We start from the raw sequence: 12,252 nt of genomic DNA on the forward strand, positions 1-12,252 counted from the left end.
TAGAGAATGGGGATAGGTTAGGTTAGGGTAGGGTATGGGTTGAGGTGATTTTGGAGAGAAGTGATGTAGGTAGATGAATTGTGAGAGAAAGGTGATGGGGGGTAGGTGATTAGATGAGGGAGGTGGGAGAGGATGATGACATGTGTCATCTTTTGATATTAAAAAGGTGATTGATTGATGTGAGTAGTGGTTGATGGGTTATGGGTTGTAGATTAGAGGTGGATTGGATATGAATAGTGGTTTGTGGACTTTTAGTGTATTGGGCTTGGGTTTTAGGAGGGTTGTTGGTTATTTTGACTTTGATGGGGTTTGTTTTGGGTTAGATTTTTGAGGGTAGGTTCATTTTAGGATTTAGGTGATATGGGATGGATTTTAGGTTAGGGTTAAGGTGAGAAATTAATATAGGAAAGGGTTAAGGTTTTTGGGTTTTGATGGGCTTAGGGTGTTTGCGAATTCGGAGGCGGAGCGGTGAAAGTGGAGGAGGGGTAGGCATCCTAAGTTCTACATTTTTTTAATTTATTAATTTTTTTGAGATTTTTGCAATCATTGATTTGATTAAAAATGTCACGTGTTGGCAAATCAAACCTTTTAAGCCTGTTGGAGAATTTTATCGAGCATTCGGGTATTCTTGGATACAAAGGCGGATCGTTGAGGTTTGGACAACTGTAGGATAAGTTAAACCCCTTTGGTGGGTCCCTTAGACCATTGGGAGGTCTTAGGGGCCTCGGTTCGATCAAAACATCACTTTTTAGTAATTTGGACTTTTGAAGCCCGTTGGCCAATTTTGTCGAAAAATCAATATTTTGAATCGAGCGGGGTAGATGGGAGCATGCCTAGTCCTTTTGGTGGGCCTACTAACCCGTTGGGAGGTTTAGGGGCTTCGATTTGATCAAAATGTCAGATTTTAATGCTTCGGGCCTTCGAGGTCCATTGGCCAAGTTCATTGGAAAATTACTATTTTTGGGCCTTTTCGAGTGAGGGCCCATTCAAATTGGGGTGTCTACAACATCGATATGGGGAAGAGGGAAGCTATCTTCTAGGCTTGATTTGTTCAAATATCTGAAGTCTACACACATTCGAACCTTCTCATCTTTCTTTGGTACCTGTACCACATTTGCAATCCATTCAGGGTACTTGGCAACTAATGGAAAACCTACACTGATCTGTTTTGACACTTCTTCCTTAATTTTCAACGTCCACTCTGATTTCATATGACATAGCTTCTACTTGACTAGTCGAGCATCCGGGTATAGACGGATACGATGTTGAACGTTATTAGGACTGACACCAAGCATACATTCATAAGACCAGGCAAAAACAACTTTGAACCTCTTTAGGAGATTTATCATTTATTTACGATCTTTGGGTGTCAAAGTGGTTCCGATTCTTATTTCTTGTGGATTAGCTTCTGTACCAATATTTATTAATTTGGGTTCTTCCATTTTAGGTTGAACCCTTTTTTCATCTTCTTGTTCAACTAGTTTGATTATTTTAGGGGGAGTTTTGTCTAAAATTTGATCTAATTGGTTATTGCGCACTAGGTAATCAAAAGTCTATATTATTTCATTAAAAGCTCCAATGGAAATCACAAGACTCTGTCGGACTGGTGGACTCACCAAAAAACAAAGGAACATAAACAACAAAGTTGGACAGACTACCCACAACTGGCTTGATGAGGAGTTGAGGACTAACAATTGGTGACTCAACAGACATGACTGCTATGGTTAGGACATCATTAGGAACTTTGGTGAACATTTCTTCCATGCCAAAAGACTCAACCTCTGCTGGTTAATCTAGGAGCGGCTCCCCCTCTTCTGGGTCTTCTTGATCTTTAGAAATTGACAGACTCATGTTGAAGAAGATCTCAAATTTTGGCAAGCGGATACCTAAGATGTGATCCCAAAAGATTCTGGGAATCCTCAATAAGGAAAACTTTCTCCAACATTCACAAAGTACCCATTCAAAGTTTTTCGATAGGGCTTCATAGCTATGGTCTCTAAGATGAAACCTTTTTTCTTTGCTTCTGCCCTTTCTTAATTGGCTTTCCAATACAAAGCCTAGTCCTCCTCAATAGGTTTATACCCAAGACCAAAAGTAACAGAAATCACTGGAAATGCTGGAGGGACCCTAATTTTTTGTTGACGACGACCCAAACCCATCCCAGGGAAAATAATGCATGTCCTTGAAAATGGCCATCACATTGTAGTTGTAAATATCCTTGATTAGGTAAACGCTTTAGAAATGGATCAGTCCAATAGAGGTGGAAAACTTTCTCAAACTCAAACCCACAAAGCATATGGTCTGGGTCCTCTGGCTGAATTTCTAACAACAAAGCACTACCATTGGATGACGGGTTCTTCAGAGGCACAATTATCTCGGCATCACCATGAAGAGTTACTACCAAACCATCCTTGATAAAAAAAAATTTTGATGTAGGGTAGATGAAACTGTCTTGATTTGGTGAAGCCAAGGCCTACCCAGTAACATGTTGAAAGAGGATGGTATATCTAGAATCTAAAATTCTATCGAAAAATCTGTTATTTCTATAGAAATGTGAAGGTTCAAAACACCGAGGACATTTCATTTGGTGTTATCATATGCTCTAACTCCTTGGCTAGTTGGGGTGAAATCTTCTACTTCAAATATTAGACAAATAGGAGTCTTCAATAGGCAAACATTCAGAGCATTACCATTATCAATAAGAACCAAGGGAACTCTCATCCCATTGCAATCAACTATCAAATGTAATGGCTTATTATGATATGCTCCTTCTTTTGTTAAATATTTGTTAGGAAAAGATTGGATGTTCTCAAAGTAGGTTGCCCTTACTATAGTAGCCAATTATTCTGGAGATGTCTTAATTTAAACTTGTGCATTGTTTAGAGCTTTCAAAACAGCTTCACAGTGAGAGGTAGATTCCATAAGTAAACCTCACACAGATGTACTGGCCTGAGCTTTCTTCAATTGATGGATGATTGCATCATCTACTTCAATTACCTCTTAGATCATATCAAGTTTTTCTCCTCTATCCAAAGAAGTCGGATTTTCAACACTAAGCTTGTGAGGTTTGAAGAATCTCCATCCCCTAGTTACATGTCGGACCTTGTCACATGATAAAGGGAAAAGCTTAATTTCTGATTCAAGAGTAAATGGATCATTTTGATAATTCGGTGTGAGCTCGAAACTGAAGTCATCGAACCCTTCTAGTTAGGTAGGAAAGAATGACAATTCATACGGATCATCAATAGATGATAACGCTTTGACCTCAAAAGTTGTGGCTGAAGGAGAAGGATAAGTTGTTTTAGAGGTGACAAGGAGTATGAAGCTAGTTGGGTCAATCCCTAAGGGGGTTGTAGACACCATGTTTAGGGTCTAAGATGGATGATTTTGATATGTTGGCAAAAGGTTTGTGGTGACATTAAGGGGTGCGGGGTTTGGGACAATGACCTTTTTCTGGTCAATGAGATCTTGGATAATGTGGCGGAGAATGATGCATCTATCAGTGAGGTGGTTAGGTGATTGGTGGAATTCACAAAATTGGTCGGCATTATAAGTGGGGGGAAGGGGATTCGGTGGTAGTCTTGGTCACAGAGGGAATACCCGCCTGGGTTTTGATTGAGGGAGGATTGGACAGAGGATGAGCAGAGACAATAGAAGTATTGGCTATGTGGATAGAGTTGGTGTTTGGCTTGGTGTGATTGAAAGGCCACTTGGATTTGGAATTTAACGGGTTATTGAGAAGGCCAGAGGAGAAGGCATCTTCAAAGTTGGCTTCCATCCTCTAGTAGGGATTTGAAAGTCGAAGGTATTGGGGTACAAGATGTTGGATGTAACTAGGGGTAAGATTCTTGAGTATGATCTTTATTTGCTCTTTCTCAGGTGGGCATTCCCACATTTATGCTGCCTTGGTCCTCCAACGAGCGACAAACTCGCTAAAGCTCTCATTGCCCTATTGCTTGGTAGTCTCTAAGTCTCACCTAGTCAACTCTATCTCAGTGTTGTAACCATACTGTCAGAGGAATTCTTTCGACATATCTGCCCAAGAATGAATGTAGGTTAAATCTAGTGACATTAACCATTGTAAAGCTGGTCTGGATAGAGTCTTTTGGAAAAGTTGTGCCATTTGTGCATCGTTCAACCCCAGAAGATGCATATTGTTGATATAAATCTTGATATGAGTAAGTGGACAACCTATCCTATTAAATTTCTCCATTTCAGGCATTACAAACCCTTAAGGAAGGCGAGCTTCAGGGAAGAGGCTCATAGCTTCTAATTGCAATGTGACATTATCAGTTCCTTTCATATTCTTCAAAATGGCTTCCATTTGATTAATCTTGTTGGCAAGTTCTGGGCTTTCTTCCTGATGTTGATGCTCATTCAGAGTATGATCTTCAGGAGGTGGTGGTGGAGGACCTCGAATATGAAGGGAAGCTTTATGTTCTTTTATCTCATTGATCTGGGCTTCGAATAAAGCTAAAACATTATTAATTTCTGTAATAGCTGACTCAATGTCCCTTTTTCTGTTGCTTGAAGCCAGATATGGTACTTCATTAAAACATTTAGACCGACAGACCCAACGTCCAAATTGAAAAACCCAACGAGACTCGAGATTTTTGGGAGAGTCTGAATTTTTGGGAGCAATGTTGTATCAAGCTTGGCATTTAAAGTTTCTTAGATTAATGGTCCGCAATAAACATCAAAAAATGATTGTCAATACACAATCACTTTCTGATACAATTCAAACTGCTCCTAGCAAGAGTTTTTTTTTTTTTTTACTCAGCATGAACAATATCATAGTCAAAAGATAAAATTTAAATAAAGCAATTTATTGAAAACTTAGCCTGTTACAAGATAATTTTTTTGATTTAAAACATTTTAGCATTTTTGCTTCTTAGCTTCTGGTTTCTCAAGTAACACAACGATTCGCTTGTCCCATGCTTTTGCAATGTTGGCTTGTTATCTTTGTATTTAGTGTTTCGAGGGTGAGAAACCGACAAATACAAGGCTCAGAAGAGACATTTGAAGGAAGCCCAACCGGCATTGGAAGTAAACTATGTATGTAAAAAGATGTCTCTGTGATTCCCATCAAACAGACATAATTGTACCCTTCTGAGACCAGGCCAGGTAGACCTTATCTTCCCACTATGGGCAATCCCAACTGATATTGCACATAGTTCGTAAGTAAAACCAATGTCTCCATGACCTGATCGAACCATGACGAACTAAAAGATCTCTTTTCAAGAAGTTTCCAAGATTGTAATGTGGTGTCGAATAGAGACCCATTACATTAAGGTGATCACGGAGCCACACATACAACAAATAGGGGCTTCCTCTGAATCCTTCTCTCTCGTCTCAACTTAATGAAGACAGCCTTACGAAGATCTTGGCCAAAACCATGGGAACTAGGTTGGCCCCCTTTTAGAGCTGACTTGCAAAGTCAATGAAATAATCTGGCACGGTCCAGCCATCACTTCTTGAAATTAGAAAAAATTCTGAGAGCGACCCCAAGCATAATAGAAAGTCACGAACGACTCGCCAAGGTGCTGGTTGTAACCCCTTGGAATGAAGATATGATTGCATCATCTCTTCCATTTGGATCTTTCCATTATTGATGAAGGATTTTACTCGATTTTCCAAAATATTGAGATTATTTACCATTTCCAAAATGTAGCCATCTTGGAGTGATGGTCAGATCATAACACCTAAGGTTCCTATCCCCATGATTCCATAAAATCCTCATGGGTTAGGCATAAGGTAACTGATCCAAAACGGAATATATGGAGATTGGCGTCCTAGCATGTAATTGCCGTTCGAAGAAGGTTCCAATCCACCTCGATTTTGGTGAGTGCACTATGTGAAAAAGGCCCATATTTGACGGTCTTAGCCCGTCAAATTTTGAGAAATTTGACGGACCCTCCCGTCAAATATGCCCGTCAAATATTCTCTTGTAGAATTTTTTTTTTTTGACGGCCCTGGACTATCAAATTATTGGAGAATGGACTTACAAAAAAACAAAAAAAAATCCATAGAGTATGACCGTCAAATTTGGAGGTATAACAAACAATAGCACGGTCCTCTAATTCACAAATCACAATGAACGAAATAATATATAAAAAAAAAAAAAATCATAAAAAGAAAATAAAAGAAAAATCATAAAACAAGCTCCAAATTAAATTAAATAACCCAAAATTAATATACATGTAAACCTCTTTGTTAAGATCGAAAATTCTGTCGAAGCTACAAATAATTGACAATAATTAAACTAAATAAGACCAAATGATATTGAAATTATTGGATCGGCAACATCTTTGGTGGAGGTCGGTGTTGTTATCGTTGTAGATTGGGGAATGAACTCTTATGCTTCACGTGCCGCTTTTTCCTTGGCCTTTTTCGCCCTTTCCAGCACATCCTCCTGCATGCAGCATTTCATTAATCATTTTCCCTATATGCATCCATCGATAAGTAAAAACCATTTAAAGGGGAAGAACTAAAGAACTATAACTACATACTAAAAGAAGGAAAAAAAAAAAAAAAAAACGAGAACAGGAAGCATGATAGGCAACCGGGTTAATTAGATTACTATTACATCGGTGGGGAGGGGGTACATAGAAAGTGAAATTCTCGAACACAATGGTAGACTCAAAATTACCTAAAGTTGATACGTTTAAGCTGATTTTAGATAAACACAGATTTTGTACTATTTTAATAGCCAACTTGCATACCTTCCCTTGGGTTTGTTCCTTTACGGAACCAGAGGAGAATGGTATCTTTTGCAAGCACATCCTGGTCGTAGAGAGATCTCACAATTTCAGGGAATAACTTCATTAGTTTGGCATCCTCGTAGCATTGGATCTGAACTTTGTACAGATCAATAAGATATGCAAAATAGTTGTTGAGATAAATAAAGAGATTTCTAATGAAGCCTAAAGCGCACACAAGATCAATAAGATATGCAAAATCACTGACAATAACGATAATCTTAGACTATTTAGATAGAGCTACAATTCATTTTGCTTACCCTCCATAGATTTCATGTCCATGACATTCCTCACTGTAGACCAGTCGATTCCCATCCCACTCAGATATGACTTGCCAACAACCCGTTTCCAATGTTTGTTAGTTCGGCCATTTCTACAATAGATTTCATGAGAAGAAACATTGTTAGATATTTACCCAAAGAAATCCCTCTCTTAAACACAAAGTGACTAGGTAAGGATGTATCTACCTTTCCAGATCATAGAATCCTCTTTGCCTTTCCTGTAAACTGGAGTAGCTAACCACACAAAGTGACCACCAGGTCGCAACACGCGGTTCAGCTCTAAGAGAAGTTTACCACCTGTATATTTTAAATCACAATGAGCTCCTATAACAAAATATGTTATTAAAACAAAGAATCAAATTGCAATTGTAAGATTGAAAATACCTTCAACGTGCCAAGGCACCCTACAGCGTGCACAGTGGACAACATCAAACACCCTACCAGGGAAGGGTAATCTCTTGGTCCCCATCACTGCTGATATACCCGGTATGCCCCTTTCAAGTGCAAACTGCACTTGGGCTTCATGTTCATCCTTGAGAGCAAATGACATTGTAAGCACATCTTTATCAAAAAGAAATCCTCCAAAACTGGCCACACCACATCCAACATCTAGTACTACAAATAATTATAATTATTATATTGTTGAAACCTAGATAACCCAGCCCATAAGGCTTAATAACACTACGCAAATCCTGTCCACAATGGGTCGACTGGGCCAAACCCTGGCCCATTCACAGCATTATCTAGAGGTGTTTTGAGGTGACTAAAAGCTAGAGCATCAAATTGAGCATGACAGATAGAGAGAGAACTTCATCTATGGGCTATGGGAACCTAACCAAATGAATAGCCAAATCTAGGCACACAATAAAGCCTAAACTAAGCCCACTTTTTAGCCCATTTAAAGGCATATAAGAAATCATCTGATCATCTCATTTACTTTTTAGCCTTAATTTGACGTGAAACACGAACACTACACTATGTAACGCAGTGTCATTGGTTCATAGGCAACTTTAAGAGTACATTGTGACCATTATAGATAAATAACAAAGTTCCAAATGATGGTAAAAACTACAAGGTGCTCTGATTGGGACTTGACCTTTTCTTCAAGGCTTAATGTATAGAGTGATGTGGCTAGGTGAACAATAACCGATGGATCTGAGTCCTCAAGGATAGCCTGCAATTCCCTTCGAATCCATGGTTCTATTTGCCGCTGCATTCTTTCCTTCACATCATCATTCCATAGTATGTTCTACAAGTAGAATGAAATGAGATATATATCAAATGATGAAGATACAAAGTTTGGAGATGCTAGTCATAACTCATAATAAGATTAAACAGTAAGAGGTCTATGTGAGAAAAAGTGCAAAATTCCCTTTCCTTCACATCATCATTCCATAGTATGTTCTACAAGTAGAATGAAATGAGATATATATCAAATGATGAAGATACAAAATTTGGAGATGCTAGTCATAACTCATAATAAGATTAAACAGTAAGAGGTCTATGTGAGAAAAAGTGCAAAATTCCCTTTCCTTCACATCATCATTCCATAGTATGTTCTACAAGTAGAATGAAATGAGATATATATCAAATGATGAAGATACAAAGTTTGGAGATGCTAGTCATAACTCATAATAAGATTAAACAGTAAGAGGTCTATGTGAGAAAAAGTGCAAAATTCCCTTAAACCCAAAGCCTCATTTTCTGATGGTGCAATTTCTTTTAATGACTTCAAGGACCTCTTTTTTAGGGTGTTATCTTCGGGTGGGAGGTTGCAAGTAAAGCAAGTAAAGATATTTGGCATTTAAGGTATCCTTGACCTCATTTCTCTCTCTGCTTTGGTTTAATGAATCTAACACTATCAAAAAGAAAAATATAATCTCAAAAAACTTTTGAACCAGAATAGAAGTACAAGCATACCATTGAATAAATTGATAAAGATGAAACTTCAGATACTGTCATTTATTTGACCAAATCCAAGAATAAATTGCACCTTATGTGAAATTCTGTAAGTGTGAAAAACAAACACAAATAGTTAAGTCAATCTTCTTAACATAACTATAGATGTTTGCACGAAAAAAATGTAGAAGAGCACCAGAATTGCAAGCAATGTTGATCAATGTTTAAATATCATATTATAATTAGGACTTAGGAAGAACAGACTAACTATGGCAACTAATGTTCTCACATTTCTCTTTTCACAAATTAAGTTAATAGAATGACCAGTAGAGCATTAAAAGTAACACATAAAACTAGGAGATTTCATGTTTATATTTGCTTCTCAAATTCTACTCTAATAAGTACTTCTCAAATTCTGTCAATAAAGCAGTTGAAATAGTGAAATTTCTTATTTGTGTAATTGTACGCACTCAAACCATCTAGAGCAATTATGTTCTTTCTAAGAATTAAAGTGACAATTCCTCATGCATTAGAGATTACTTATATAGTTAAGTGAATTGACATACCTGCTGTTGACATACATGCTGGATTGAGCAGCTTCACCTTCACCTTACTATTGCTTGGCCGCAGGCGAGATCGTTGCTGCAATGCCACAACCCCATCTGAATAAAGCTGCAATCCACACATATTTTTAAAGGGAATTTTTTATTAATCGTTCATTTAAAAACACTTATGTAGTTCAGTGAATTGGCATGCCTGCTGTTGGCAATTCATGCTCTTTCTCCTAAATGGGTAAAATACAAAAAGTTTATATTTATATTCCTTACCATCCTCGACCAAATTAAGCAAACCAACCATGGAAAAATAAACCTACATTGTGGCTTCATCATTAGGATGACTTTTTATCCCTCTTTTCATCGTTTTTACAGCTTTTGACAGTGCGGGGCAGAAATGTCCTGGATGAAACAAAACTCTCAATTAGAATTGTTTATACAAACAATTAGAGAACTTGTATTAGGCGAGAGATTGGGTATTAAAAACAAACCATCTCTGACTGTGAACTCCACTCGTTCAGATTTTGAAACCAAAGTTCCATTTTCAAGACAAGCTTCATATTTAACTGCATTGACAAAAGAAATAAATGCAAAAGTTCAGTCAGTCCAATTCATCTCACTAAATTGTTATTCGGTTAGATAATTAGATTAACTAAATACAACACACAATAATGCAAACAAAAGCATACAGATTCATCCAAATTAGCATATACATTAGACCTGCATAAATATGTGCATGCATCCATGACATAAAAGTAGAAAACAAATGCAAGAGTGTCAATTTACATGGATATAATGATAGTTTTTGAGAAGCATCTTCTTTTTTGTACTGCTGAATATCAACCAATATGCAAAGGCCCTAGAAACAAAACTTGTCTGTCAAAAAAAAGTTGAACAAAAAAACACATGCTGGAGAAGATGTGTATAGAGTGACTAAGGAAGCAATTGAAGATTAGAAAAATCTCTTTGAGATCTAAACTTTTATACCCACATTGATAGCATGGATTTCTCTTTTTTTTTTTTTACTAGTGTTAAACATTTGTTGAAGGAACGTATGAGTTGAAAGGTCTTAAAGAGTGAGAGGAGACCAAAATGAGAGCAGAGATGAACACAATTGAATATATAAAAGATATGCCTTTAGAAATAATTGAATGAAGGAACAAAGATTTGTTCAACATATAGTTCAACCAAAAACTTTGCGAGGTTCACAACATAGTTATCTGAAAAATATTTTTAAGCCATGGTCAATAAGAACCCAAATTCTCTTAACAATGTTAAGTCAGTTTCTACTTACCACAATAGAGTCACATTTTAATAGGCTCATAGAATGAACCTTCTTCTAATTCAACAATTTGAATCAATCACAGAGCTTTGAGTTGCATAACTTCAACTATGCACCTTTTGGTTGCTTATTATGTCAACATAACTCAAAACACAATGGAAATAACAGATCAACTGCAATTTTCGTGGTATTTCACTAAGAGAAAAATTATATTGTCAGACACAACTTTTTCTTTGTAATACATCATGCAATGAAAATACCAAATAAAGATATAGGCATGCCATGAAAGGGGCTGCAAAACAAATGAAAAAGAGTAGCTCTACGCTGATGGCCATCCAATGTAAGCCAATCTTCAATTTCTTCTTTGAGCACTCTCATAAATAGTCCCTTTTGAGTAGAAACACAAATCAAAGAACTACTTCAGAGGAGAAGAAGAAATGAAAACCGGTGCAGTAAAAAAAAATAATTGGATCTAGTGAAATCAGTAAACAGGGTGTATTGCACAAAAATTAATGAAACCATCTTCATCAAGACCTACCTCATATAACAGGCCAAAAATCCAGGTTCTCTCTGACTAGTTTCTACATTTTCTTGAAATGTTCTTCAATCACAGCTCATCAAGACCTACCAATCTTTGAGGATTTCTACGACTTAAAAGAATCTTAACTAATTAAACTTCCTTACCAAATCCATTATGAAAGTCAGAAAGACCAAGCAAACTAGAGTCAAAGACCGGACACTAAAAACAAAAAGAACTTACCTATGTAGGTTCAAGACCCACCAGGCCGCAGGCTCATACTGCCACTCCAGGGCAACCCATGAGAATTGCAACGATTCCAATGGTTGAAGGAGGTTCGATTCCTTGTCACATGAGGAACAAAAAATTATAAAAAGTGTACTTGGAACTTTTAAGATATATGTTCAACCAAAAACTCATCGTAAATAGAAAATTGAATTGCCATTATAACAAAAAAAGTAGCCAACTAATTGTTGAACATATGCATCCAAGCTAGAGATTTTTCTCCACTCTCTCCATAAGTAGAAACCCAAAATTAACAAACAAAATACAGAATCAGAGAGATAGACAATAATAGGATGAAAAATATACCTTTGTCAAACATAACTCCATTTGCAATAGACTTGACAAGATTTACTCGAGATTTTTGAGATGTGGTCAGCTTTTCAATATCCACACCATGCTTTCAATGGCTGAGTTACAAAATCCTGTTTCTGAATATAATGTTATTCAAATGTGGCTACACTAAACCATTTTAATAGTTACAATTACCGTTACACCTTTGGTTTCAATGAAATAGTTGCAAATACCTTTGAAGATCTCAATTGCTGCATCACAACCTCCGTAGGCTTTGCTTCCACCAATAAAATTTAGATGTGAGGTGTTCATATAATCCATCTGAATGATTAATATAGTCATTTCATCAGCACAAGACCCAAACAATGACATAATAGTCACACAC

General features: G+C 37.0%; 1 protein-coding gene across 4 annotated transcripts; it reads right to left on the reverse strand.

Annotated features, from left to right (window-relative positions):
* Positions 1 to 6,153: 6,153 nt before the first annotated feature.
* On the reverse strand, positions 6,154 to 12,017 carry LOC147380614 (putative methyltransferase PMT25). Of its 4 annotated transcripts, none has more exons than XR_015175225.1 (10): positions 11,883 to 12,017; positions 11,535 to 11,635; positions 9,984 to 10,058; positions 9,813 to 9,894; positions 9,505 to 9,610; positions 7,424 to 8,288; positions 7,226 to 7,336; positions 7,019 to 7,131; positions 6,723 to 6,783; positions 6,154 to 6,412 (listed from the first exon to the last, which is right to left on the reverse strand). XR_015175225.1 is itself a non-coding variant. In XM_086431456.1 (8 exons), exons 6-8 carry the CDS (start codon positions 7,587 to 7,589, stop codon positions 6,363 to 6,365), a joined length of 327 nt encoding a protein of 108 aa, XP_086287582.1. In that variant the 5' UTR covers positions 7,590 to 8,288; positions 9,505 to 9,610; positions 9,813 to 9,894; positions 9,984 to 10,058; positions 11,535 to 11,635; positions 11,883 to 12,017; the 3' UTR covers positions 6,154 to 6,362. The 4 variants fall into 4 exon arrangements, 1 of the variants encoding a protein (XP_086287582.1); XR_015175224.1 differs by having other exon boundaries at positions 6,723 to 6,852; positions 11,883 to 12,016; XR_015175226.1 differs by lacking the exon at positions 6,723 to 6,783.
* Between the last annotated feature and the right edge of the window lie 235 nt (positions 12,018 to 12,252).

This window comes from Akebia trifoliata, unplaced genomic scaffold, assembly GCF_017979445.1.
Source record: "Akebia trifoliata isolate Shusen 1 unplaced genomic scaffold, ASM1797944v1 Contig01217_ERROPOS466077+, whole genome shotgun sequence".
Taxonomy (NCBI): domain Eukaryota; kingdom Viridiplantae; phylum Streptophyta; class Magnoliopsida; order Ranunculales; family Lardizabalaceae; genus Akebia; species Akebia trifoliata.

Coding starts and splice junctions, on each gene's coding strand:
- LOC147380614 (XM_086431456.1), bottom strand. CDS start 7,589: ATGTCATTTGCTCTCAAGGATGAACATGAAGCCCAAGTGCAGTTTGCA. Junction 7,337..7,423: donor GGTGCCTTGGCACGTTGAAG/GTATTTTCAATC, acceptor TAAAATATACAG/GTGGTAAACTTCTCTTAGAG. Junction 6,413..7,225: donor GGATTCTATGATCTGGAAAG/GTAGATACATCC, acceptor TGCTGCATGCAG/GAGGATGTGCTGGAAAGGGC.